Source organism: Myodes glareolus, chromosome 23 (genome assembly GCF_982192425.1).
Source record: "Myodes glareolus chromosome 23, mMyoGla1.1, whole genome shotgun sequence".
Lineage (NCBI taxonomy): Eukaryota > Metazoa > Chordata > Mammalia > Rodentia > Cricetidae > Myodes > Myodes glareolus.
The window spans coordinates 26,691,669-26,716,482 of record NC_142048.1 but is presented as its reverse complement, the minus strand read 5'-3'; the positions used below and the strand labels follow the sequence as shown (position 1 = coordinate 26,716,482).

Genomic DNA, 24,814 nt, shown 5'->3' with positions numbered 1-24,814 from the left:
CACATACACACACACACAAACACACACAGAAAATATATTAATATACTAATATACTAAATATATTAATATATTAAATAATAAAATATATCTTTGGGGTCTGGTAGTAAATTGCTATCTCTCAAAGAGATCATAGTATAGACAATAAATTGAAATGCCAGGCCAACTTGCCTTCTAAATTTCCTCATATCCCTAGTACAGTATAGTTAGTACTTATATCACCTCTTAGAAACAGAATGAAGCTAACAATCTCCAAGGTAACCACTGCAGTTTAAACAGTATTGAATTACTTTCAAGTGTTTGCAAAAAAAACAGGCTGATTGCTTGCCTGGCACAGACAGGCCATGGACACAATCCCTGAGGTCACAAACAAGTAAATCAGTGAACAACAGACAGTTTTGAGTACCACGAAGGCCCATCTGCGCCATACTTGACACAAACAAGTAAACCAGTGAACAGACAGTTTCGAGTACCACAAAGGCCCACCCGCGTCGTACCTGACGATTTCCACCCTGGTAGCACACTCAGACTGCTTTTCTTTCCACTGAGGTTCATCCCAGTCCAGTTCATAGAACACAACCACCAGAGCCGGCACCAGGTTCAGATGCTTATTCATCCAGCCGGTCTTCAGGATCCCTTTAGGGATGTACCACTCGTATGATGTTCTCTGCCGACGATGACAAAACGGAGTGCCAGGTACTTTATACACATCTGCTGTGTTCACTATGCACACAGCCCTGTCTAAGATGAGGACTCTACATCCATCAGAAATTAATAATAGCTTTGAGGGTCTAGGTGTTAGAATGGAATCTCAACCGCACGAACGCTATCCCTCCAGGGGAGGAAGGACAGCCAAAACCAAGGAGCCTAATATCGTCAAGGGTCTAGCTGTGTGTAAAGATGGGCTCAGCCCTTTCCCAGGTCTACTTCTCCTTCCCCATCATCTCTGTTCTTGTGAAATGTTACAGCAATCAGGGTCCACTACAGCTTCATCTGTTTACAGATTGTGGAGATGGGGGGGTTGTTTTATGGAAAGAAAAGGGATGGGGGTAGATGGAAAGGGCACCTTCTGCAAAGCCTAGGACTCCCTGAGTCCAGTCCTCAGGACCCACATGCTGGCAGAAAAGATGGACACTATGAGCTGTCAGTGAACCTACACACACACACACACACACACACACACACACACACACACACAATACACAAAAAAAAATTATTAAAGAAAAATGTAGGCTCACAGTGTAGAAGTACTGTAATTAGTTAGTCCTCTTGAGGTTAAAAATAAGTGTTATTAAACATATGCATATACCCCAAAGTACATAAAAACACTGTTTTTCCTTTTAGGCACAACAGTAACCCCCATAAACTCAGGGGGTTCCCAAGTTCCCAACACACACACACACACACACACACACACACACACACACGCACGCACACACAGAACAGGGTTGGGAGTGAGAGTGGGGTGGAAAAGGACAGGGACTCTGAATGAGGGCACGCAGTCCTAATGCCATTACCTTAGATCTACATTTTGGATACTCATGGTCACCTGGGAGCACCTTGAAAGAAATTGGTACCCGATCAGCTCTCCGATTGGCACAGAAAGCATCCCAGACCGCTCGATGCACAGCATTATACACTACATCAAGGCCAGTAAGTGTAACAAAAGCCATAGGCCGACAACATAATTCCACAGGGAAGTCCCACCGTGTGGGGCTCATGTTTAAGACGTCACAGAAAAATCTGAAATACAAATGTCAGGATATTCATAGTTAATTAAAAAAAACCAACATCAACATCCAACATACAAACGTTATAAAGTCAAACGGCTCTGCATGTACACAATCAAGCACACCGGAGAGAGTAAAATTAAAAACTTCAATTCCTAAACTACATTTATTAAAATTACTAATTGCATTGCATTTTTTCTTTCAAATTTCACAAAAGAGGTTGTAGTCAATTTTTAGACAAATTTGCTATTTTCACAGTAATCTTTGAAAATGTACGCCAAAGTTTGGGACGAGCAGGCTAAGAAAGCAGAGAAGTTATGAAATTAAAACAGGTCTGGACTGGCACATGCTGCAATCCCAGCCCCCAGGAGGCAGAAACAGGATAAAGCACTCAGGTCAGCTGGGTGCAAAATAGTAAGACTGTCTTAAAAATGCTTTCCTTTTAATTCAAGCTATGTACTCTATATCAACCATAATCAATAAATTTAAAAAGTTATTGACTTATATTTAACACACACACATCCAACTGCCTCTGATTTCTCTGGAATTGCAAATATCTAATCCCTCAGTGCTTAGAAGATAATTCAAACAGTGTGTGTATTATCTAATAGCTGTTTCTCAGTTTTCATAAGTAAGATGATGCAATAGGTAAAGGAAAGTCTCTAATAGAAACACTAATAATGGGTGGAAACACATAGAGAACACGGTTCTGTTGTGTCCTTTAGCTAAGTCAACAATGGATGCAGACATGCACTGACTCGGGAAATGATTATATATTCGGGACAGTCAAGGCTATTAGATAGATAAACCCTGTCTCAAAAAACCAAAAGAAAGAAAAAAAGAAAGAAAGAATTATATAAAAATGTTCTTATTCCAAACAAAATTACCACTGTATATTTAAAATGATTCCTCATTTCCAAAAGGATTTCTCATATGCTCCTTTTAAAAAGTGACTGGCGTCATCACATCATACAAAACACAACGCTGTCCCTAGGAAAACTGAAGTGCAAAATGCCACTTTTTCCCCAAATTGTGGACTATTTCTAACCGAAAAGTTAATCATCTTAATTAATTAGCTATCACGTGCTAAGTGCAAAAGGAACAATGGATATCGGAAAGTGATTTGGAACACTTTCCAGAAATGATGTGTATCTACAACACAAGTTTGCAGAATTGCTCTTAAAGACTCATAGGAAGGGTTGTGCTGTGAGGACAAAGAAATACACTGCTTCCAGAGAATTCAGGATGAAGACTGAAATAGCCTAGGAGAGCTCACAAGATAATACGGCTCCATAATACCAGACAATCTAGACAAGAGGGTGAAAAACCCAGTTCCCTTAATACTTCCAGAGGCTCAGGGGAAATAGCTGTGGCCCTTGAATATGGCGTGGTCATAAGGGGAAGCAGAAAGGACTGATGAAGTTTTTAAATTAGTACTGCCTGAGAGGATTACAGTACGAGTCACATAAATCATGTGAAAATTCCCTGCAGTCACATCAGAAGGTAAAAAGAGAAGCCAGTCCAGAAAGCAAACTCCTGTAAACCCAGCAGTCAAGGGGCAGGGGCAGAGGCAGGCAGGAAGATAGCTTTAAATTCCACAGTAGACTAGTCTAACAGGGTAGTTCCAGGAGGACCAGGGCTATGGCGACCTCAATACCCCTTCTCCCCTCCAAAAAAAAAAAAAGACAGAAAGAAAAGAAAAGGAAAAAAGGGGGTAGAAAAAGAATAAAGAGAAAGAAAGAAACTCTAACCCAAGAATATTCTCCAAACATCTCTATAAGTTACCGATGAACTTTTAAAAACCTATTTGTGCACTGTATTCAAACTCTGGTGTTGTATCTTATCCTCAGCCCACTTTAGTTCAGACTAGCCCGTTCCAAGTGCTCGATAGTCACCACGGCTACTGTCTACCACAAATGACAGTGCAGCTCTCAAATACAGCAAACCTGTTCCAACACCATCACGGAAACTGCACCAGCAACCCTTGCCACATTCTGCCATACAAGCTTCGGCACTTGCAATGGTCCTGCTTAAGCCGCGGTGGATCTCAAAGGGATGGGACAGGACAAGGACTGGCTGAATAAATTTCAATGACACGCAGGGAAGGGGTCCTTTCCTGACTTCCGGAAAAATAAATGGAGAAACCAAGCAAACTATGGACAGGGAGGAGATAGACAGAAGCAGAAAGTAAGACCTCAGCACCAAGTCACCTGGTTAGTGCAGCGGAAGTAATGTGTCAGCTGGCGTAGGAGAGAAACAAGCTAACCCAATCAAAGTGGCTACTAACGAAGACGGCTATCAAGGAACAGATGGATCAGGGAGCAAGACGTCGGCTAGCAGCAAGGATTCAGAGACGTCCAACTGCAAAAAGCTCAAACAAAGAACGATCGCTTGGTGCATGGTCGACACAGTAAAGGAAGAGAAGCAACACAACCTGAGAAAAGACACTGTCCCCAGGGTCACAGCATTCGGCTCTGGTAGCTACAACTGGAAAGGAAAGTAACCTCACAGGCCTAGAAACTGACTCCATCTTCCTCTATCAGAAATGAGCTCTCTATCTAGAAATAAGCGCGTTCTTCTATGCAGCTGAAAGAGAACTGCCAAGCTTGCACCCGTGGACGCCACGGGAAAACGCAGGTCCCCCAAGCCAGTCAGCCGGGTTGGTCTGGCCAGCAGGGTCTCCGGGCCCAACTCACCCAGGCCGCACGCCCTGGGCCCGCTGCAGTTGCGGTGAGTCACCGCCAGCCCCGAGAGGACCGGGAGAGCCAGGCAGGGGCGTCACGGAACGCGGCCACCGAGTTCCGACAGCCCCACAGCCGGCGGCAGGAGGCGAGACTTCCTTTTCCCCGCCTCCGCTGGCACAGGAAGCACTTTCTGAGCCTGAGTGACAGTACTCCCAACCAGTCCTAGAGCAGAATGGAGCACCTTGTACGGCAGGGGCTACATTTCCTAGAGGAGAAAGACGTGGGGGCGGGGAAATGAGGAGCCAATAGGAGAAGCGATCGTGAAGGGGGCGGGGCCTCTCTGTGACCGCCCCTCAGCTCCTGGTCAGAGATCTGGATATCCCCCCCACAACTTAACGCGTTCCCGGTTCCCGGTCCCACCTAACGAGATCCTGGGTTCCCGGCCCGCAGCCGACTGCCAGCGGCTTGGTGCCGCCGAGGGTCGGAAGCGCGCGAGCTCGTCCCCACGGCTGCGAGTAGGGTTTCCCCAGACCGAGTCGCGGAAACGGGGTGCTCCGGCCTCCCGCCCGCTCTCCGCCTGATCTTCGCGGTCGCAGACGCTGTGCGCCCTGCGCGATGGGTGCCAACGAGGACCAGGAGGTGAGAACCCAGGACTGCACACCCCTGTCCCGGCGCAGGTCCCAACGTGGGCCACCCGGGACTCCTCGCGTGTCCTTTGCGTTGAGAGCCCTCAAAGCCTGGCCAGTCGGGTGTCCCACGTTGGCGGATCCACTGCCAGACGGCACCGGTCACCAGTGAGGCCAGCAAGCATGAATGGGTCACGTGCGACCCAGCCTCCCACTCCCCTCATTTGTCATTTTTTGCAACCCCGGGGATATCCCCAGATTTCCTTGCTAAGATGAGTGTCCTTGGTCCACGACCCTGGTGCACTTGATTGTCCTTAAATCCCGCGAGTGGCTTAAGCGCTTATGTGTTGAGTTATCCTGTCTTAAAACCCATTAAATTTTAAAATTTAGCTGGGCGGTGGTGGCGCACGCCTTTGATCCCAGCTCTCGAGAGGCAGAGGCAGGCGGACCTCTGTGAGTTCAAGGCCATCCTGGTGTACAAGAGCTAATTCCGGGACAGGCTCCAAAGCGACGGAGAAATCCAGTCTCGAGAAACCAGTGGTCTCATAGTGAGGGGTCGAGAAAGTAAAATTTCTGTGGAGGGAAATGAATGGCCCTTATGTCTTGGTTTCTGTCCGGAATGTTTAGTGAAATCGCTTGTCAATCTGTTATTAAGTGAATATAAAATCTGTTTTGGGCAGTTTTTGCTCAGAAGTTTGTATAGTTTGTGTTTTGATTTTTTTTATTGCAAAATGTCATTTAGATATAGAGTTGGAAGGAAAGCATGCTGTAAATCACGTGTTGTCGACCTTTCTAACTCTATAATGTGTTCAGGTGAGAAAGAGCATCTGCCGTTGTAGAGTGCCCCAGGGTGAACGTGATGGATTAAGGATTGGAAGAAGAATGTAGTAATTCACTGTTTTGAGTGTGTTGCTTAAAAGTTAGCATACTGATGGTGTGGGTGTTAATAAAAGCTCTAGGTTACAGGTTCTGTAAAGAACCCCCAAATCCAACAAGCTAGTTGGTGCCTGAATAATCAGCTACTCTTACCAGCTCAGGGACTCCAAAGCATTAATGAGTTCAGGGGCGAGAATAGAAAGGGAAAAGGAATGACTAGTAAGTGGATACAAACTTAAAAAGAGAGGAGCAAGGTCTGATGTCTTGCCACACAGTAGCACGGCTAGTTTAAAAGTATCCTCTGCATTCTGCCAGGTGGTGGCACAAGCCTTTAATCCCAGCACTGGGGACACAGAGGCAGGCGGATCTCTGAGAGTTCTGCTTGGTCTTCAAAGTGAGTTCTAGGACAGCCAGGACTGTTACACAGAGAAACCCTGTCTCAAAAAACTAAATAAACAGACAGACAGACAGACAGATAGATAGACAGACAGACAGATAAAAGCATCCTCTGCATTTCTCCTTGACAAATAAATGATTGAAAATTTGAGGTGATAGATAGGTACACTTTTCAAAGGGCTGCATTGTACCCCCAAAATACAATTCTTTTAAATAGTTTTATTTTATGTATATGAGTGTTTTGCCTGCTTGAATGTATGTGCACCACTTGCATGTCTGATGTCCACAGAGGGCACAAGAGGGTGTTGGATACCTGGAAATGGAGTTATAGACAGCCTAAGCCACCATGTCCGTGCTGAAAATTGAACAAGGTCCTCTGGAAAAGCAGCCCATGCTCTTAACCACTGAGCCATCCAGCCCGGATGGATACAATTATTGTGTGTCAGTTTAGAAATAGCTCTTTTTCCCAGCAAAGCACAATCTAACGCTTCTCTGACTTGACTAATGGAGTACCCCCAACACCACCGGAGCTGACACCACCCCAGACCTAATGAATCTAAATGTCTGGGGTAGAACCCTGGAATCTCTCCACTTTTAACAATAAGATTCTATTCTTCCTCATGATCAGTCTGGATCTTTGAAGATTGCTTCCTGCCGGGTTTTGAAGGTGCTGCCTTTGGAAAATAAAACAAAAACCAGCAATCGTATGCTTCCTGTTCACATTTCTGCATGCATCTTTTCTTTCAGTTCCTTTGCTCTCCTGAGATTGAATGTGTGTGAACAGTCTCCGTTTTCTTACGCTGAGACTGAAGTGTCGCACAGTCTTCTGGCTTACTGTCAGTCAGTGCCCCGTAGTGCTTCAGAGGAAGCAGTTCGTCCCGCATCCTCTTCTTAGGTATTTCGTGCCAATGCAAGGTCTACTTACGCTGTCAAATATTACCCTTAGCCTGATCTGGGGGTTTCTATCTTGTTGTAAGGCTTGTTGGAGCCTAAGGATTCTGAACTCTCTCAAGTGGTTTGCTGTTTCTTTATAATCCGTTCTAAAATGTGTGCATGAAGGGCAAATCAACATCACCATCTTTTGTCTGGAAAATTAATGACATGAGCCAGCCGGTGGTGATGCACACCTCTAATCCCACCGACTGTCCGAGAACTCACTCTGTAGACCAGGCTATCCTTGAACTCGGAGATCTGCCTGCCTCTGCCTCCTGAGTGCTGGGATTCAAGGCTTGGTCTGCCACCGCACAGCAACCGATGTCCTTTTTAAAATGGGAAATTGTTGTGCCTCTTATTTCTCATTTCCACGTTTAGGACATTTTCTATACCTCAAGTGAGTTGTTCAGGAGAGGGATGCAAATATTCTCGAATTGCTTTAATCCACATCTTTCCTCCACAATACAAAGGAAGTATGGTAATCAGGTCTTAAGTATGGTAATCAGGTCTTCACAGGGTGGATGCCAGAATTAAGTGAGCTGATACAATGTAAAAACCCTTAGCTGTGCCCAACAGATACTCTTAAAGTATGTGCTGTTAGTACAATTGTCCTGTGTTGGTACCTGCTGTGAGTATAATTGTCCGTGTTGGTATGTACACATATGTGTACACATATGTGTCTAGGGCCAATAAGGTAAGCCATGTTTTACAAAGTTGAGCAGTTTTGAATAACAAGCTAAGAAACTTTCTCTTTCTAATCCATATATGCCACTAAACAGTATTCTTTTTTTTTTTTAAGATGGAACTAGAAGCTTTACGTTCTATTTATGAAGGAGATGAAAGTTTCCGGGAATTAAGTCCAGTTTCATTTCAATACAGGGTAAGACACAACATGTACAGTGCATGCATTTCTGTGCTAGGGAAGGGGATGTGGAGGCTGCAGAATCTGGCTCCATCTTCTAACTTAGTGAGTTAACTTTATTATATTCCTGTGTTTTCTGAAATTCCTATTTTTCTAGAATTTTTTTTTTTATTTGTGTGTTTGTATCTGGGGGCCCATAGAGGCCAGAAGACGGCATCTAATCTGCTAAAGCTGGAGTTACAGATGGTTGTAAGCCATGAATGGTAAAAACCAAACAGGGTTTTTCTGGAGAAACAGCCAGTGCTCTTAACAACTGAGCCATCTTTCCAGCCCTCCTGACACAGTTAAATGAAAACTTACCACTATGACATTGTTACTGGTGACATTTGAAAACTTAATCCAGAACCTTTTTAAACAAAGATATTATTTTATTATGAGTCTGGGTGTTTGACGGCAAGTATGTCAGTGTACCACATACATGTCAGGTACTCACAGAGCCCAGAAGGGGGCACTGGATCCCCCTGAACTAGACTCACAGACAGTTGTGAGTTGACATGTGGGTGCTGCGGAATGAACCCAAGTCTCCTGGAAGGGCAACTCCTGAGCCATCTCTCCAACCTAATTTAGAACCTTAAAAAATTTTTTTTAACTCATTATAAAGCATTAGCGGTAAAAGAAATCTTAAGTACTACATGGTACCTCTCTCTTAAATACGGCTTCCCTGGGTTCTAGCTTCCTAGACTCTTGTCACAACTGATGTTGATCTATAACCCTCAAATTTGCTTGTACTGTACACTATGACAGGAAATGGGTTTTTGTTCGTTTTTCTTAGGGCAGAGTGTCACCACGTAGCCCACATCTAGCCTTGAATTCTTGCTTCTTTTTATCTCAGACTCCCAAGTGTGGCCAGGGAACAAATACTCTAAGCAGTGATTCTCCTCCTTCCTCCTATGCCGTGAACCTTGAATATATGTTTCTCATGTCATGGTGACTCCCAGCCAGAAAAGTATTTTCACTACTGCTTCATCACTGTCGTTTTGCTACAGTTGTGAATTGTAATGTCAACATCTGTGTTTTCTGATGGCCTTAGGCAACCCCTGTGAAAAGGTCATTTGACCTAAAATGGGGCAGAGGGCCACAGGTGGAGAACCACTGCTCTATGGCAGTCCCGGGTCTTCAGGCCCACCACCTTTATACCACCTCCATCTGGGTGACAACTATAGTTGCTACTTTACTGGTTGCCATGACAAAATTCCTGACACAGCAACTTGAGGGCCAGGCCAGAGAGATAGGAACACTTACCTCCCAGGCTCCACAGCCTGAGCTAGAACCAATCTGTGAAGTTGTCCTCTGTTACTGTGGAGCACGGGTGTCCCACACAAATCCCATGGACACAGTAGGAACCAATAAATACATCTTTTTAAAAGTTTAAAAACTTAAGGAAAGAAGACTTTCTCTGGGCTCAGAGTTTGGAAGTGCAGCCCACTAGTAGAAGTCATGACAGAAGGGTCCTGTGGGAGGCTGCTGCTTACACAGCGCCCAAAGTCGGGCGACAAAGAGAACATTGCTCTCTCTCCTGAATCCAGCCCCATAGAATGGGATCCACACAGGGCGAGCTTTCCCGCCTCAGCCCAATCCAGAAAATCCCTCACAGACTCGCCCAGAGGACAGTTTCTGTGGTGACTCTAAATCCCATCAAGTTGGCACTACCAACCATCACAGCCACTAGGGAACTCTTAAGGGCCAAAGTACATGATGGAATTAAGACCTGGTCCTTCTGGTTAAATCCCACTAGCTGCCTTCTGAGATTTCCCCAGCCACTGCCGCCTTTTCTTTACCAGGGACACGGAGAATTCCCATGTGGTTTCCTAATTTTCCCCAGTAACAGCATCATTATTTATTGAGCACAGTATGCAGAACAGTCCAGGATATGTGTGTGCGCTCTACAATAGAATGAAACACAGAACTGGATAGCGTATGTCCACAGTCAAAGGAGGAGAGTCAGGGATCCTCCCATTCAACCCTCTGTTCTCAAATAGAACAGTTTAGTAGGCTCCTAAATGACTTCCCCGCTTCCACTTCTGTCTTTTCAGCTTCCATCTTACACGGAACCACAAGATCAACAAACTGCTCTTTAATGCTCCGAAGCATTTAAGTAGCCCTGCAATAGCCTGTTTAAAGAGGCTTCTTCCTGGGCCTCTCTTGCGTGTAGAGTGATGGCTCTATTCTTAGATCCATAACCCAAGTTCACTTTTAAAAAAATTTGTTTTTATTTTGTGTATATGAGTGTTTTGCTTGAATGTAGTGTGTGTGTGTGTGTGTGTGTGTGTGTGTGGTGTGTGTGTGTGTGTGTGTTCAGGGAGAGGCACGTGTATGCCACAACGCATATGAGTTGGTCGTCCTCTTTCACTATGTGGGTTCCAGGGATCAAACTCAGGTCATCGGGCTTGACAGCAGGTGCCTTTACCCCTCTGAGCTGTCTTGCAGGCCCTGTGAGTGAGAAGCTTGATTCAGACGAGCATTATTAACAGACGTTAAAATCTCCAGACGAAGGTTGCTAAGAAACAGGGTAGTGACGTAGTTGTCTGTTATCACTGCACAGATTTTCTTTATTACCCTCTCCGCTGAAGAAATTAGCCCCGGTGGCAAATCCTGATAGGATGCTCACGAGCTTACCACACCACCTCTCCGCACAAAATGCCCCATCTGAACCTGAACAGAGAAAGTAGTTGTCTATATTTGGGGATGTTAGTCAGAAAAACCAGCCTAAGCTCTTAATGTCATACCAGACTTTTCAAAGCCAGGGAGAAGTTTCTATTAAGGTAGACTAGGGAGGCATGACAACCTAATAGAGTAAACCTTCAGTGAATTTCAGCTTTCTGGGCTGGAAGAGCATTTGTTAAAGGATACTTTGGGCATAGTTGGGGAATTTGTAATATAAATTATATATTAGATGAGTTTTTTTAGCAATGTTGAATTGTTGGGCGTGGGATGATTGCCTTGGGGTTATAAAACAAATCCTAAGGGTTTTTTTTTTCATTCACTCTTAATAACTAAAGATGTTTCATTACTTCTAAATGCTTCAACAAAAACCAAGGTGGAGAAAACCATGTTAAAGGAGTAGGTGCTGCTGTCTGTGCTAGAGGAGAAGACAGGGAAATGACCAGATGTTTAGTAAATGTGTGCCAGTGAGTGTGTATCATGCCAGTTTAGCTTTTCCTTAAGAGTAAAACTGTTTTAAATAAAAACTTGACCGGGTATTTTTATCAGGAATTTCTTACCAGGAATTGCTCTGTGGCCTAAGGCATCCTCTCCCGGGTCCATTGCTTTTCTTGTCTCAGCTTTACACTGTGTTTTCTGATCTCTTCTCCCTTGAACAGCTTATGCGGGCTTCCCTGTTTTTTGTGCCTGCTGCTGTTTAGTAGCTGGAAAGCTGAAAGACAATCTGTTACAAGTTTGTGGGTAATTACTTTTGTCCATTGGCACTTTAGGTTTTGTTTTGTTTCTGATACATGGTTTCTTCTGTGTATCTCTTCTGTAGACCCGGCTGGCCTCAAGCTCAAGAGAGTCTCCTGCCTCCGCCTCCCAGTGCTACCACCCCCAGCTCTGTTGTCATCCGGTTCCTTGTTGTTGTTGTCTTAGCTGCACCCTCAGAAACAGACATGTAAAGTGTATCCTTGGCATTGACGAGCTGACAGCCTATTGAGAAATGGGCTCTCAGCAGCAATGGAGCTTCCCGAAGCCTCAGGGGACTAAAGTTGAAACTCCATCTAGTCCTCTCACCTTGGCCAGTCCTTCCCAGAACATCTGAACTTCTCAGCATACGTGCTTCTGAGTCTGAACGTGGATGTTGGAAAGAATCATTTTGCAGGTCGTAATTTAGGTCTTTTGGTCACTTTCCACAAGCCTAAGATTCCCTTTTCTTCAGATAGGTGAAGATGGTGATCCCAAAGCCTTCCTAATAGAGATTTCCTGGACAGAGACCTATCCCCAAACGCCTCCGGTTATATCTATGAACGCGTTTTTTAACAACACCATGTGAGTAGTTTAGTTTTCATTGCTTTGTCCTTGCCTTCTGTTTGACTCACTCCTGACAGTCTGATTTCTCTGCCTTGTAGCTCCTCGGCTGTGAAGCAGAGCATCTTAGCCAAACTACAGGAAGCAGTAGAAGTGAACCTTGGCACCGCCATGACCTACACATTGTTCGAGTACGCTAAGGACAATAAAGAGCAGTTCATGGAGAACCACCACCCCGGGAATTCTACGCCAGTGAGTGTGTGGTTGGTTCTGCCAGCTGGTTTTGGTCTGGGCATGTTAATTAACTTTTGCTGTGTTGTTTTTTTTTTTTAATTAAAGACTTTGTGTTAGATTTAAACAGAATTACATTTGATTTAAGTAAGAACAATGAATCATAGATTTCTTCTATTTTGTGGAGAAAATGGAATTATGTTCTGTCCATTTTACCCTTCAGCAAAGATTAAAATACTTCTATCCATTAAAATTGAAGCCAGGTGTGGCGATGTGTCCTGAAGAGGCAGAGGCCAGGTCTGTAATTTCAAGGCCAACCTGGGTTGTAAGTAAGATATTACCTTAAAAGAGGAAGAAAGAAAAAAGAGAGAAAGAAAGAAAAAAGTCATATCTTAGTTCCATTTGAGGCCAACATGTGTTCAAATCCTCCCTGCCCATCTTTTTGAATCCTGTGACTTTGGCCAACTTTCTTAACCTCTGTGTGCTCAGATTCCCATTTGTTAGATGGAGTTATAATAGAGTATACTTTACACGATTGTGGTAAGGCCCAAATAAATGGTATAATGCAGTCACAGCAATACTTGTCATGTGTTAAGTCTTTTAGATTTTAGCTATCATTGGTGTTAACTATGCCAGCCCAAATATTTTAAAGATTTTCTTCAGGAAACCAACAAGAGCTAGGTGGAACATATGATTTTTCTAACGATGTACCAATAATGACAGCAAGTTCAGTAATTTAGACGATTTTGTTGGAACCTCGGATCTTCAACATAACATAGGTGATCAGACTTCCTTCTTGGGGTCCCAGTCCAACTGCCACCCCACTGTGGTGTCCTTGAAAATGAGCCTCTGCGAGAGCAAGGCCAGTGATGTATAAGGACACCTGACTGAATAAGTGAATAACAGCAGTAACGCCTTTGGTTTTGTAAAGAACCAAAACCCACCGCCCCCTTCGAGATGAAGCTATGTTTAGTCTGATCCAGCAGGTTTTAAGGCGCGAGTCTAAGATCTGCTTCTGTTCTTGCAGACACCCATAGCCAGTGTCATCTCGGTTGAAGCTCCCAGCACAGCCCCATCAAGTAAGAAAAAAGACAAGAAAGAACAACTTTCCAAAGCTCAGAAACGCAAGCTGGCAGATAAGACAGGTGTGCATTGTTCTTTGTCTTTCTTAACACAGGACATGGGTGGGCTTCACTGTGGTGGGGGTGCTTGTTACGTTTAGGGTTACAGGATTAATTCCTTAGTCTATCCTTGGAACATTTGAATCAGAGACCTGTTAGTCACAGTAAAAAAAAAAAAATACCGTATTTATTGCTGCTTCATCATGACATCATCATTTGGAAAAAGACAATGAGTCACAAAGTAGTTATAAACATTCCCACTGAGAAACATTAGAAAAATGAACAGAACATGTGGCCCACTTGAACACTGTAACGTCGTGTGGGATTTTATTTACCTGTGTGACAGGTGTGGACGTTTAAAGGCTGTGTAAAATATAGTTTTCGCTTGCAGTCTGGTGCATCATTTCCATCTGAGCACAGGGAGTTAGTATTTTTGCCTGCTGTTAACTTCATTCTACAATAAGATTTCGGAAAAGAATTCCCATGTGTCTGATAGCAGACTCCTCAGAAAAGGAACATCAACTCCAGCTCGATCAACAGTAATGTTTGCCCCTTTTTCTCTAACTTGGAAATTGGCAAATGGACATCAGTTTGAATTTTCGCAGTCAAGGAAAAGGAAAACATTGTTGGTGTACACACACTTTTACAGAAAGGTGTGCGCGGACTCATGTGCACCGTGTCTGTGAAGTGCTCGTGGAGGCCCCAAACAGGTGTTGGAGCCCCTCGACCTGGAATTGCAGGCAGCTGCTGATGTCGATGCTGGGAATCTGGCTCTCATCCCGGAAGGGCAGCAAGTGCTCCAGCCCCTGCCCTTTTGTGAAGGGATATTAGGTCTGTTTTTATTTAATGTCTGTCGATGGTAGAATAAAAAGAAACCAACAGTGTGTTGGTCTTCATAAACAATGGTTTGAAGCTGTAACTGTGCGGTACAAAAGTCTCAAATACTCTGCAGGTGTCTCCAGGGCGGGCTCTAACGTCTCCAGGATAACGACAGACTGCTTTTTCCAACTTCGTAGTGTGTGATGCACACTTTCATCTACTTGTTGTGTGCAGTAGTATAAAAGGCACTATTTGCTAGGATGTCGGTTCATTTACAACCAGTGGTCGGTCTTACTCAGGTTACTGATTTTGTCCTCTAGATCACAAAGGGGAGCTCCCTCGAGGCTGGAACTGGGTTGATGTCGTGAAGGTATAGCTTACTTACTTTCAAGTCTTCAAAGTTGTTATAGTTTTTGCCATCAAATAATGAGATGTCTGTTTTTCGTTTTCCTTCCTGCCTCCTTTTGGATCTCACGGATATCTGTTTACATTTTTGGACTCAGCATGTAAGTATTCTTGAAGCCTTTTCGTTCTCTGCTTTCTCGGGGTTAAATGTTCTCGGGCTTAGCGGGTTAAAGCTAAGTAGGAAACATAGCTCCCATCCCTCTGCTGCAATGCCCCCCAGGGTCAGCCCCACTGGAGAATGTGTGTGAATCCAGACATCTTCTGTTGAGCTGGATCATAAAGAGATCTGCAGAAATGGAGAGCTGGCACCATGCCAAGTCTTCTTTTAGAAAAACGTAGTTCTTATTGAGGGATGGAGAGATGGTTCTGTCTGTAAATTGCCTGTTGTACATGCATGAGGTCCTGAGTTCAGATCTCCAGCATCCTCATAAAAAGCCGAGTTCAGTGGCATGCATTTGGGGAGTCAGGACTCATCGCCCAGCAAGCCTAGCTAAACTAACAAACCCTTAAGTTTTGTGAGAGGCCATGTCCCAAAAACTAATGTTAAAAAAAAAATAGAAAGGCAAGACATCTGGCATCCATGTACCCACACTCACACAAACTTGTACATATATTACATACGTACATACAAAAAAAGTTGTATGATAGGTTTATTGTTAATTTTATATGAATAAACTTTTGAAATTCTAAAGCAGCAGCTATAGTCCATATTAAAAACAGTAAGTCCTTAATTTCTTCTGTTACCTAACAAGACCCATGCGTTGGGAAACTATTACCCTTCTTAGCTCCTGCTTTCTGTAGCTTCACATTCTTTTTCAAGCTCCTTTTATTTCACTTATTTATTTTGTGCACGCACATAAATACTGCAGCATGGCTGTGGAAGTCAGAACAACTCGGAAGAGCTGGTTCTCGCCTTCCACCATGTAGATCCGGGAGAGTGAACCCGGATTGTCGGGCTTAGCCTCAAGCATCTTGACTGGTGAAACCACTTTCCTAGCCTGCTTGTCGGTGTGTGCGCCATGTGTGGGTGCCCGTGAAGGTCACAAGAAGTGTCAGGTCCCCTGGAACTGGAGTTGGGCTGAGCAGTGTGGGCTCTAGGAACTGAGCATGGGTCTTCCCAGAGCAGCAAGTGCCCTTAGACCCTGAGCCTCTTCCGCTTCCACATTCTTCGCTGCCGGATTCAGAATGTGGTTGTGATAACTGCTGGCTGTCTTTGTTAGGGTTCTGTTGCTGTGAAGAGACACCATGGCCACAGCAGCTCTTATAAAGGAAAACATTTAATTGGGGCTGGTTTACAGGTTAGAGGTTTAGTCCATTAGCATCATGACCGGGCATGGCAGTGTGCAGGCAGACATGGTGCTGGAGAGGGAGCTGAGAGTTCTACATCTTGGTCCTCAGACAGCAGAGAAGTCACTCCTGGATGTGGCCTGAGCATAGGAAACCTCAAAGCCCACCTCCACAGTGACACACCTCCTCCAACAAAGGCACACTTAGCCCAACAAGACCACACCTCTTAACCGTGACACTGCCTCTGGGAGCCATTTTCTCTCACACCACAGTGTTGATCCTGATTGGACGCATGCTTGTGTTGTTTGAGAATTAATCTGCCTCAGCCCCAAATTTATCACCACTTCCCACAGATTCTTATCGGAACAAAAACAACAAATTCAAAACTTGTTAGATTGTGGTTTCACACTTACAGTTTAAGAATTTGTTATCGGTGAGGTATATTGTTTTTATTGTAACAACAATTTTTTTAATTATTAGAAAGGTTATTCACACAAACACACAAGAACAAGCCTAGCACACATATACACACTACATGTACACATTAGAAAGAATTTAGATTTAGAAAAGAATTTATCTTTTAGTCTGGGGATATAGGTCCCCAGTACATATACATCCATATTACAGGTAAAGGCCCTTGCTGTCCACCTGGTGACCAGAGTTCAGTCCCCAGATCCCACGTGATAGAAGAAAAGATCTGACTCATACAAGTTGTCCCCTCAGCTCCACAGATGCACCTGGGCACGCACACAGACACCTATGCAGCCATACACGCACACACACACACACACACACACACAAAATGTATACATATTTTTTTTAAAAAAAAATAACAGTTTATTGTCTGTCAATCTCATGCTTTGTTAGATTGACACATGCATGAAATAGTATGTGAGGAGTTAAGACCTCAGCTAAGGACCACTGAGTCGGACTGCCTTGGGTGGGAAGCCATTCCTATGCTTGACAGCTAGGCTCTGGGGCAGGTTACTTCTCGTTCCCACACGTCTACCAGGTGACAGACAGTAAAGTGCATACCGGGTTAATACGTGTTCATCAACACACTGAGGAGAGACACTAAAATGCCGTTGACTCAATGACCTTTGCCTCTGTATGAGTCTTCTGGATCTGAATTATTCTTAGAGAGCTGATGGGATATCCCCTACTTCACGTTGTTCTGTAACCAGCTTTGGGGGGTGTTTTTAAACCTGTCGGAAGTAATATGGCCTAGAGGTAGAAAGTACTTGTCAGAATGGTTACAGTTTAAACTCCCATGACTTGAACTTGATTTCCGATTGTTTATTTATGTCTTTACTTTTTGATTTTTTTTGATAGAAATAATAACTCAGGTACTGTCATCACCTCCACTTAATACTTGTATCTTTTTTTTTCTCTTTTTATCAGTTAAGCAAAACTGGCTCTAAAGACGATGAGTAATACCCGCAGAAGAAGCAAGAGCATCTCTGCAAAGCAACCCGGATCAACACGTCTCCTTACCTTTTCTGGCACCGGGTGGCTTTTTACAAGACATAGCTCTTTTGTACGTGTCTTTAAAAATAGAAGTGGAAAGTCCACGAAGAGATCTGGTTGTAGTAAATTATTTTCACAAGCTTGCCTTAATAAAAGGTGAAAGCGTAACCCTTGAGAGTACTCTCTGAAGCCAGGGAGCATCGTCGGCAGTGGACGGCCCTGAGGGGTGAGTCAGTGGTGCCCAGGATAGCATCGCTGGTACTCCATGGCGTCTCCCCTTAAGTCGCCATCTCCTGCTTGGATAACAAAGAGAAAGCTGCCTCAGAGCAATCTCAGTACTGGTGCTGAGAGTTCTGATTCTTTCTGTAGTTCCTCATTCGTCAGCAGTCAAGTGCTTCCCCTTAATAAATTGATATCTAGTTATACTTTTCTCTTAGCTTGGGTGAAGATGTTTGATCATGAGATCTTCCAATTCTATGAAGAGTAGAAAGAATATAAGAAGAAAACTGAGAGCCTGCGAAGGAGCTCAGTCAATAAGCTTGCCTGGCAAGCACGAGGGCCCAAGCCACGTAGAAAGCCAGGCATGCGCCTGAAACCCAGTGCTGGGCAGGCAGGGACGGGAGGATCCCTGGTGCTTGCTGGCCAGCCAGTCTGGCGAAATCCCTGAACTCCCTGTTCAGTGAAAGATGCTATCTCAAGTAAATAAGGTAGAAAGCAATAGAGGAAGAAGACATATAATAGATCTCGAGCCTCAACAGGCAACACACACAAATACATAGATATATCATACAACAGACAAAACAGAAACAACAGATGTGCCAAATACTTCAGAAGGCATTTGAATAAGTGCTAGCTCTTGTTTCAAATATTTCTCTTTGCTGCACATGCCAGGATGAGTACAAGATGCCTTAATATTTAATTTTGTATTGTTGGAGACCGTGGTTTTAATAAATTCCTATTATCTGCTATTGTGATGTTTTGTTGGTAACTAAGGTCTTTCAGTGGATTCAGCATAAAACACATTTCCAATCCTGGGCGTAGTGCTTAGTTGTTGTGTGGGGGGGGGGTCTGCTTTTCAGTGGGTTTTTTATTTGTTTTTATAGTCAAATATCCAGATGTATTCTTTTTAATAATATACACACAAGTCTTTCACATGCTTGGTTCTTGAAGTCATTAGGAAAGGAAACCTGTGGTAGTTTAACCTGGAGGGTGTGTGTGTGTGTGTGTGTGTGTGTGTGTGTGTTGCGGTGACTGTTTATGCTTCAACGTTGTCAGAATGCCAAGTTGTACCGTGTAGTGTAGCCGACAATTTTTAAAGAAGTTACCGCAGCATTAGAGCAGCCTAAGAGGTGTCCATGGATTTCCCAGAGTTACCCTTGGCTTCAGATAAACCATGTGAGCTGTAAAGTAAGTGTACTTACACTGAAAGCGTCTGCCCGCATTTGAAAGAGCTGACTCCCGTGTTGCTCCATGGGTTAATATTGACATTGAAGACACCCAGACTATGACATCTTTTATTTTCAAGGTTCTGTCTGTGTAGTTTTTATTGTCATCTTGATTTCTTTTTTTTTTTTTTAAGAAATATCTTGTAATGGGCAAAAAAAGCGTTTCGTTCTGTTTTAAAGCTATTACACTGGTCAAAGTTACTGTGGGTCTTAGATCGCAAAGAATAATGCTAGTTAAATGCCAATGAACTATTTTTACTCTTTTTCTATGAATTGCACAAATCTCTGGGGCAGCCGGTGGCAGCGGCGCCTCCTGTTACCTGTGTGAACACTTGAACTCTGTCATCAACGTCGCCGTCACCGGATATGCCCCCAGTATATTTTCTCAGAGTCTATTTCCTTAAGACTGTATGGATGACATGCCTGAGAAGCAATAAAGTCGGAATCATAATGACTATTTTCTATTTGTTTTGTTTCAAATGACTTGAGAAAGAATTGCTAACTTTATAAATCTGTGTTATAATCTTATGCTATGAAATGTGTGCTCCTTACGCTATGAGATCTCAAAAGAGCTCAGAAGAAAGGAAGGAATTCCCAGGATTCCTAGACGGGGATTTCAATCTGGAAGTTAAAAACAGCTTGCACTTCCACAACTTCCGGGCCTCAGAAGGAAAGAGGCCAAGGCCAGGGTCAGTTACACTTACCTTGAATGTTACACCCAGACCTGTCTGCGTGTGTTTAGCAGCTGAGATCCCTTCTCCAGCAAGCTCCCCCCCCCCCAGGATGAGCTCCCATCTTGAGTTTACATAGTCTCTCCAAAAGTACCACCTGCCCTCTGGTGATTGTCCCCACTTGAGGATGAAATGACCCCACAGGCTCATGTGTTGGAACACTTGTTTCCCAGCTGGTGGCGCTGTTCTATAAGGTTGTGGAACTTTTAAAAAGAGGAACCTACCGAGCTCAAGGCAGTAGACAGGGCTGAGCCGTGGGTTCTACGTGGGCAGGCCCCCTTACTCCACCCCCAGCTCTCTGCTTCATTATCCGCAGGAATGAGCATGTGACCTCATGCTGTCGTCACTGGGCCTTTCCTGGAATCCTGAACTAGAATATATTCTTAGCTGGGCACAGTGGTACAGCTCTTTAATCCCAGCACCGGGAGGCGGAGGTAGGCAGATCTCTGAGTTTGTGACCAGCCTGATTTACAAATGACAGCTAAGGTGGTTACACAGAGAAACCCTGTCTTGAAAAACTAAAAATAAGATAAAAGCAGAATATATTCTTAAGTTACTTTTGCCAGATGTTTGTCATTGCGATATCAAGGTAATTTGGGCAGAATGGAAAACACAAAACTTCACAAAAAACCCCAAACCATGGTTTTTAAGATGGTGCCAGGGCTGACTAAAGGGCTCAGTGGGTAAAGGTACTTGCAGCCAAGCCTCAGGACCTTTGTTCTATCTCTGGAACCCAAAAGGTAGAAAGAGAAAATCGGTCCTTCGCCTCCACATACATGCTCTATGATGCCCCGCCCCCACACAAAACTAAGCAAATGCTCCTTAAAAATAAAATATTAACTGGTACCCAAATTAGGAGAGTATGGAGGCACCTGGTAGGAATGAACACAAATCTCCAGAACAACCACTTTCAGCAGAGACCTCCAAAGAGACCCAAGTCGCATATGGGATGTCTGCCCATCGTCCAAAGTCATGAGCAGGCTCTCACAAGCACTGTCCCGTGAGGACCTGCCAAGAAAAATATCGAAGAGTAAGAGCCACCGGGATATACTGACATTGTCCACACTCAGAAGTATCTTAAATAAGAGAATTTACATAAGCTCCATGAAACTTCGACAGCAGCAAGCGAGAGAGTCTCGCAGAACTTGTCAGTGAAAAGCGGTCCCTGACATTAAAGTGCAGGAGAAGAGAAGCGATTGTGGGTAGATACATGCCAAGTGAAACTCGTGCTGCACCTGGAATTTAGGGTTGTTTTGTTTTTTCCTTTTTGATTTTACCATAAAAATCTAGCCCCAAACTCTGCTAATGACTAGATATAAGCCCAAGCTTCAATTTTGCTTCTTAAAACAAGTACCCCAGTGTTATCTTCTGCTGCCACTTTAAGAACCACGCCCACCCCAGCCACTTTTGGACCTCCCCCCACAGCCATCTTCTCTCTCTCTCTGGTGCCTCTGTGTGTGTGTGTGTGTGTGTGTGTGTGTGTGTGTATACATGTGTCTTTGTTTTCTCTCTGTTTTCTCTTCTTTAAGCAATAAATGTCTCCCTCTTCTTTAAATAATACTATGTCCTATGAGCCTTTTATCCACCGTAACCGCCCGCCTGACTCCCCCGGCCGCATGGTGTTGCAGGGACTCACGGCCATCCTTGCCGGACTCCGCGAGCCGCCCAGGACATCCCATTATATCATATTCTTTTAAAAGAACAAAATTGGTGCCGCGGACTCAAGAGATTCACCCACCAAGGGCCGGTCCCGGCTTCACATATCCTCCGGGATTCTGAGCTCCAACTTCCGGGACTGAATCGAAACCGAGGTCTCAACATCGACCCACCTGTTACAAACAACCCCGGCTTCACTTGGTGAGTCACTCCTCGTTCTGCTACAGAAGGTTGCTTTCCTTTGCTGGAATCGTGTTTGGACGACCCCGGGAGTTGGTCCGCCTGCATTAGCACTGCATTCCCGTGCTGTGCATTCGACATTCATTTGGGGACCGGGTCCTCAGTTTCTTTACCGTCGCTCCAGGAGCGGCCCCAGCCTCTGGTTTATCCAGCTAGGCCCATAGCTCCCCACCCGTGACTTGAGGACGCTCATTCACATGGTCTTGGGCGCTTTCGTTGCACGGGTTTTCACGATTCAGACTCTAGATAACAATCGTCCATGGCAGACAGTCGCGGGCTTTTCCATCCCAGCCGTGACCTGGTGCAGTTTTTTTCTCGGTTCCAGACTTTTGCTCCCCTCTGTGGCTTATGGTTTGGCATGGCAGCTCAACAACAAACTATAACTTTTCCCTTGCAACACGTGGCCGCCGCCATGTTCATTGGGGTCAGGTGACTTTATCGCTAGATTCACTGAGAGCCAGATCACACGACCAGGCCCTCCCACTGTTATGTATGTCCCGCTTCCCCCCCCTCCTCAGTGTTCACTGATATCTCTCCTTAGCTGTGATTACAGGTGTTTTGCATAGTGACGTGCTTTCTGATAGGGCCCATCAGAAACATACACTTTGCCTAATTCCTGTTCTCTATGTATAATGATTGTTCATTTCATCTTGCTTCAGACTACAAAATCATAAACTGGTATGGACTTTTAAGCTGTTTTCTACCAGTGTCAGTTCTGCCACTAATCTTAATGTTACAAACAGTTTTGTTTCTTTCTGTCTGTCTTTTTACAAATGTGGATCTTACCTATTACTCAAACTGAATCTTCCAGACAGATTCTATACGGCAGCTATACCTAATAATCAACCCTCAACTGCTCAGAGATCTGGGGAATGCGATATTAATTATTTAATTATTTAAAAAACTTTTCATAACCAAAAGAGACAGGTTGGCTCCTAGCAAGCGCTCTGTTTCCTCCGAGAAGACATAAGACAAACCGTCACTGACCACCGTCCATCTGCAGTTTGCTTCAACTGCCAAGCGCTGACCATTGGGCAAAAACTGCCTATCACCTAAACTGGAGACCTCCAAACGTGGACAGGATCACTGGAATCGACAGTCTAGCTGCGCAGGTAAGGTGAACCTGTCTTCCTAAAGATTTCTTAGTCCACAGGGTCTTCAAAAGCCTGGCAGGCTCTACATTAAACAACAAAGGTCAAATGCAACCTTCAGTGACCAGGGAGGACCAAAGAGTAGCTCTGGGTGCCAACCATGTAAGTTCTCTGTCATTTTTTAATCAGTAACTCAAGTAAAATCTTATCCTTCTCAAAGATCTCTGACAGTCTGATAGCTGAGAGGTTTTGCCAGGTTGTCTCACCAAATAAAAATACCTTTCATTATAATTTCTGTTTTTATAAACCCAAGGAGTTCTTAATACAATATATATGTCTAAAACTTCTGTTTTTCTTATGAGTTCCAGGGAGCCAAATTAAAAAACCCATCATAAACAGGTCAGATACAAACCCCTCAATTCCCTGGTCCTAAAAATTTTTTTCTCAATTTAACTTTGTCCTCTGTTCTGCCAACACCCTAACCAGGTCCAAGGGACACCAGACATTTCCATGCCACAGACACCTGTCCTGTCGGGAGCAGAGACCAGCTATGCCAAGACGTGACCAACACCCAGCTTCTCTCGGATCTCCCTCACCCCCACACACCCCCAAAGACAATGCCCACAAATCAGCTGGAAGCAGTCTTGAGAATTCGCCGCCCCAATTCCTTCAACCTGTAATGTCTAACCTTCTACTTTTTATTATAAAAAGGATCTGGGAATGTTGGTCTTCTGCTGCCACTTTAAGAACCACGCCCACCCCAGCCACTTTTGGACCTCCCCCCACAGCCATCTTCTCTCTCTCTCTGGTGCCTGTGTGTGTGTGTGTGTGTGTGTGTGTGTGTGTGTGTACGTGTGTCTTTGTTTTCTCTCTGTTTTCTCTTCTTTAAGCAATAAATGTCTCCCTCTTCTTTAAATAATACTATGTCCTATGAGCCTTTTATCCACCGTAACCGCCCGCCTGACTCCCCCGGCCGCATGGCGTTGCAGGGACTCACGGCCATCCTTGCCGGACTCCGCGAGCCGCCCAGGACATCCCATTATATCATATTCTTTTAAAAGAACAAAACCCAGGATTTGGCGGGTGTTTCCCCAGGACTGAGGGGTAATCAAAGTAACTGGGTATGGTAGCTCGCATCCTGGAGCCCTAGAGAATTTGAGAGGCAAAGGCAGGAGGATTGTGGAGAGCCTGAGAAGCTAAAAACTCCTGCCATTAGCAGAGATTATTTTGTTCTTACCATAGAATTTCCAGAAAGTAAGAACAAGAATGATAGCCCGGGAAAGCTACGTTTCAGAATTCAGTGTTTCCCATTATCCCACAAAATCCAGACTGTTTTTCAAACTGCAGTTTATGATCCATTTATGAGGAAAGAATGGAGGGGCTTTGCTAGCGTTTTATTATTACTATTATTTATTTTTACTGTTTTTCCTTTTTTAACATGTATTGAAGATGAGGAGGGAGGTTGCTACAATGCTTGTGGAGGTCAAGACAACTTGTGGGAGTCGGTTCTCTCCTTCCAACCTGTAGGTCCCAGGCCTCAGGGCTTGGTGGCAAGTGGCATCACCTGCTGAGCGCTCTCATTTATTTAGGGAACTGGGCCCCTGGGATCCAGTCTGGGGCAGTCTCCCAAGTCTGCATCTCATGCTGAAGTTCTGAAGAGCAGAAGGGCTCAATGCATAGGGCTTTGGAGGCGTTTCCTGATGGGACTGACCTTCTGTGGTTGGGGTTGGAGTGTTGCATGGCTGGTTGGTGAGGCCACACACACCCAGCACATTTTCCTCCATCAAGGAGCTGTTAGCTTTTTTGGGGGAGGGGGGGTGCAGGAGAATTGTCTGTATTCTGTCAATCATATCTTAAATAAATGCTGATTGGCCAGGCATGAAGTATAGGTGGGTCAACCAGACAGGAAGTAGAGGTGGAGCAATGAGAACAGAATTATTCTGGGAAGCAGGAAGCTCCCACCACCATTCCTGCCCAGACCACCGAAGAAGCAACATGTGAGCTGACAGCTGGAAAAAGTACCAAGCCATATGGCTAACATAGATCAGAATAATGGGTTAATATAAGCTATAAGAGTTAACAAGAAGCCTGAGCTAATGGGCCAATCAGTTTATAATCTTATGGAGTCCTGTGTATGATTTTCTTTGGGGCTTGCCGGCTGTGGGGTGTCGGGCAGAACATGTTACGGGGGGGGGGTGGG

General features: G+C 44.5%; 2 protein-coding genes and 1 long non-coding RNA gene across 5 annotated transcripts in view; 2 read left to right on the top strand and 1 right to left on the bottom strand.

Annotated features, from left to right (window-relative positions):
- Positions 1-4,579, bottom strand: part of Trappc11 (trafficking protein particle complex subunit 11) — a 43,982-nt gene extending 39,403 nt beyond the window's left edge. For both annotated transcript variants that reach the window (XM_048455798.3, XM_048455799.3), the window contains exons 1-3: positions 4,424-4,579; positions 1,515-1,740; positions 495-664 (exon numbers count right to left, since the gene is read on the bottom strand). In XM_048455798.3, the coding sequence (XP_048311755.2) occupies positions 495-664; positions 1,515-1,718 (374 nt within the window). In that variant the 5' untranslated portion in view covers positions 1,719-1,740; positions 4,424-4,579. The remainder of the gene's footprint in view (positions 1-494; positions 665-1,514; positions 1,741-4,423) is intronic.
- Positions 4,580-4,782: 203 nt separating this feature from the next.
- Positions 4,783-19,350, top strand: Rwdd4 (RWD domain containing 4). Of its 2 annotated transcripts, XM_085680294.2 has the most exons (6): positions 4,783-5,050; positions 8,042-8,122; positions 12,033-12,142; positions 12,223-12,373; positions 13,380-13,497; positions 14,613-19,350. In XM_085680294.2, the coding sequence occupies exons 1-6, from the start codon at positions 5,027-5,029 to the stop codon at positions 14,666-14,668; spliced, it is 540 nt and encodes a 179-aa protein (XP_085536420.1). In that variant the 5' UTR covers positions 4,783-5,026; the 3' UTR covers positions 14,669-19,350. The 2 variants fall into 2 exon arrangements, with proteins under 2 accessions (XP_085536420.1, XP_085536421.1); XM_085680295.2 differs by lacking the exon at positions 4,783-5,050 and having other exon boundaries at positions 12,037-12,142.
- A 1,670-nt stretch (positions 19,351-21,020) lies between these two features.
- Positions 21,021-23,533, top strand: LOC148118320 (uncharacterized). The gene is made up of 2 exons (XR_015736190.1): positions 21,021-21,484; positions 22,445-23,533. It is a non-coding gene; the product is annotated as an uncharacterized LOC148118320 (long non-coding RNA).
- Positions 23,534-24,814: the final 1,281 nt, after the last annotated feature.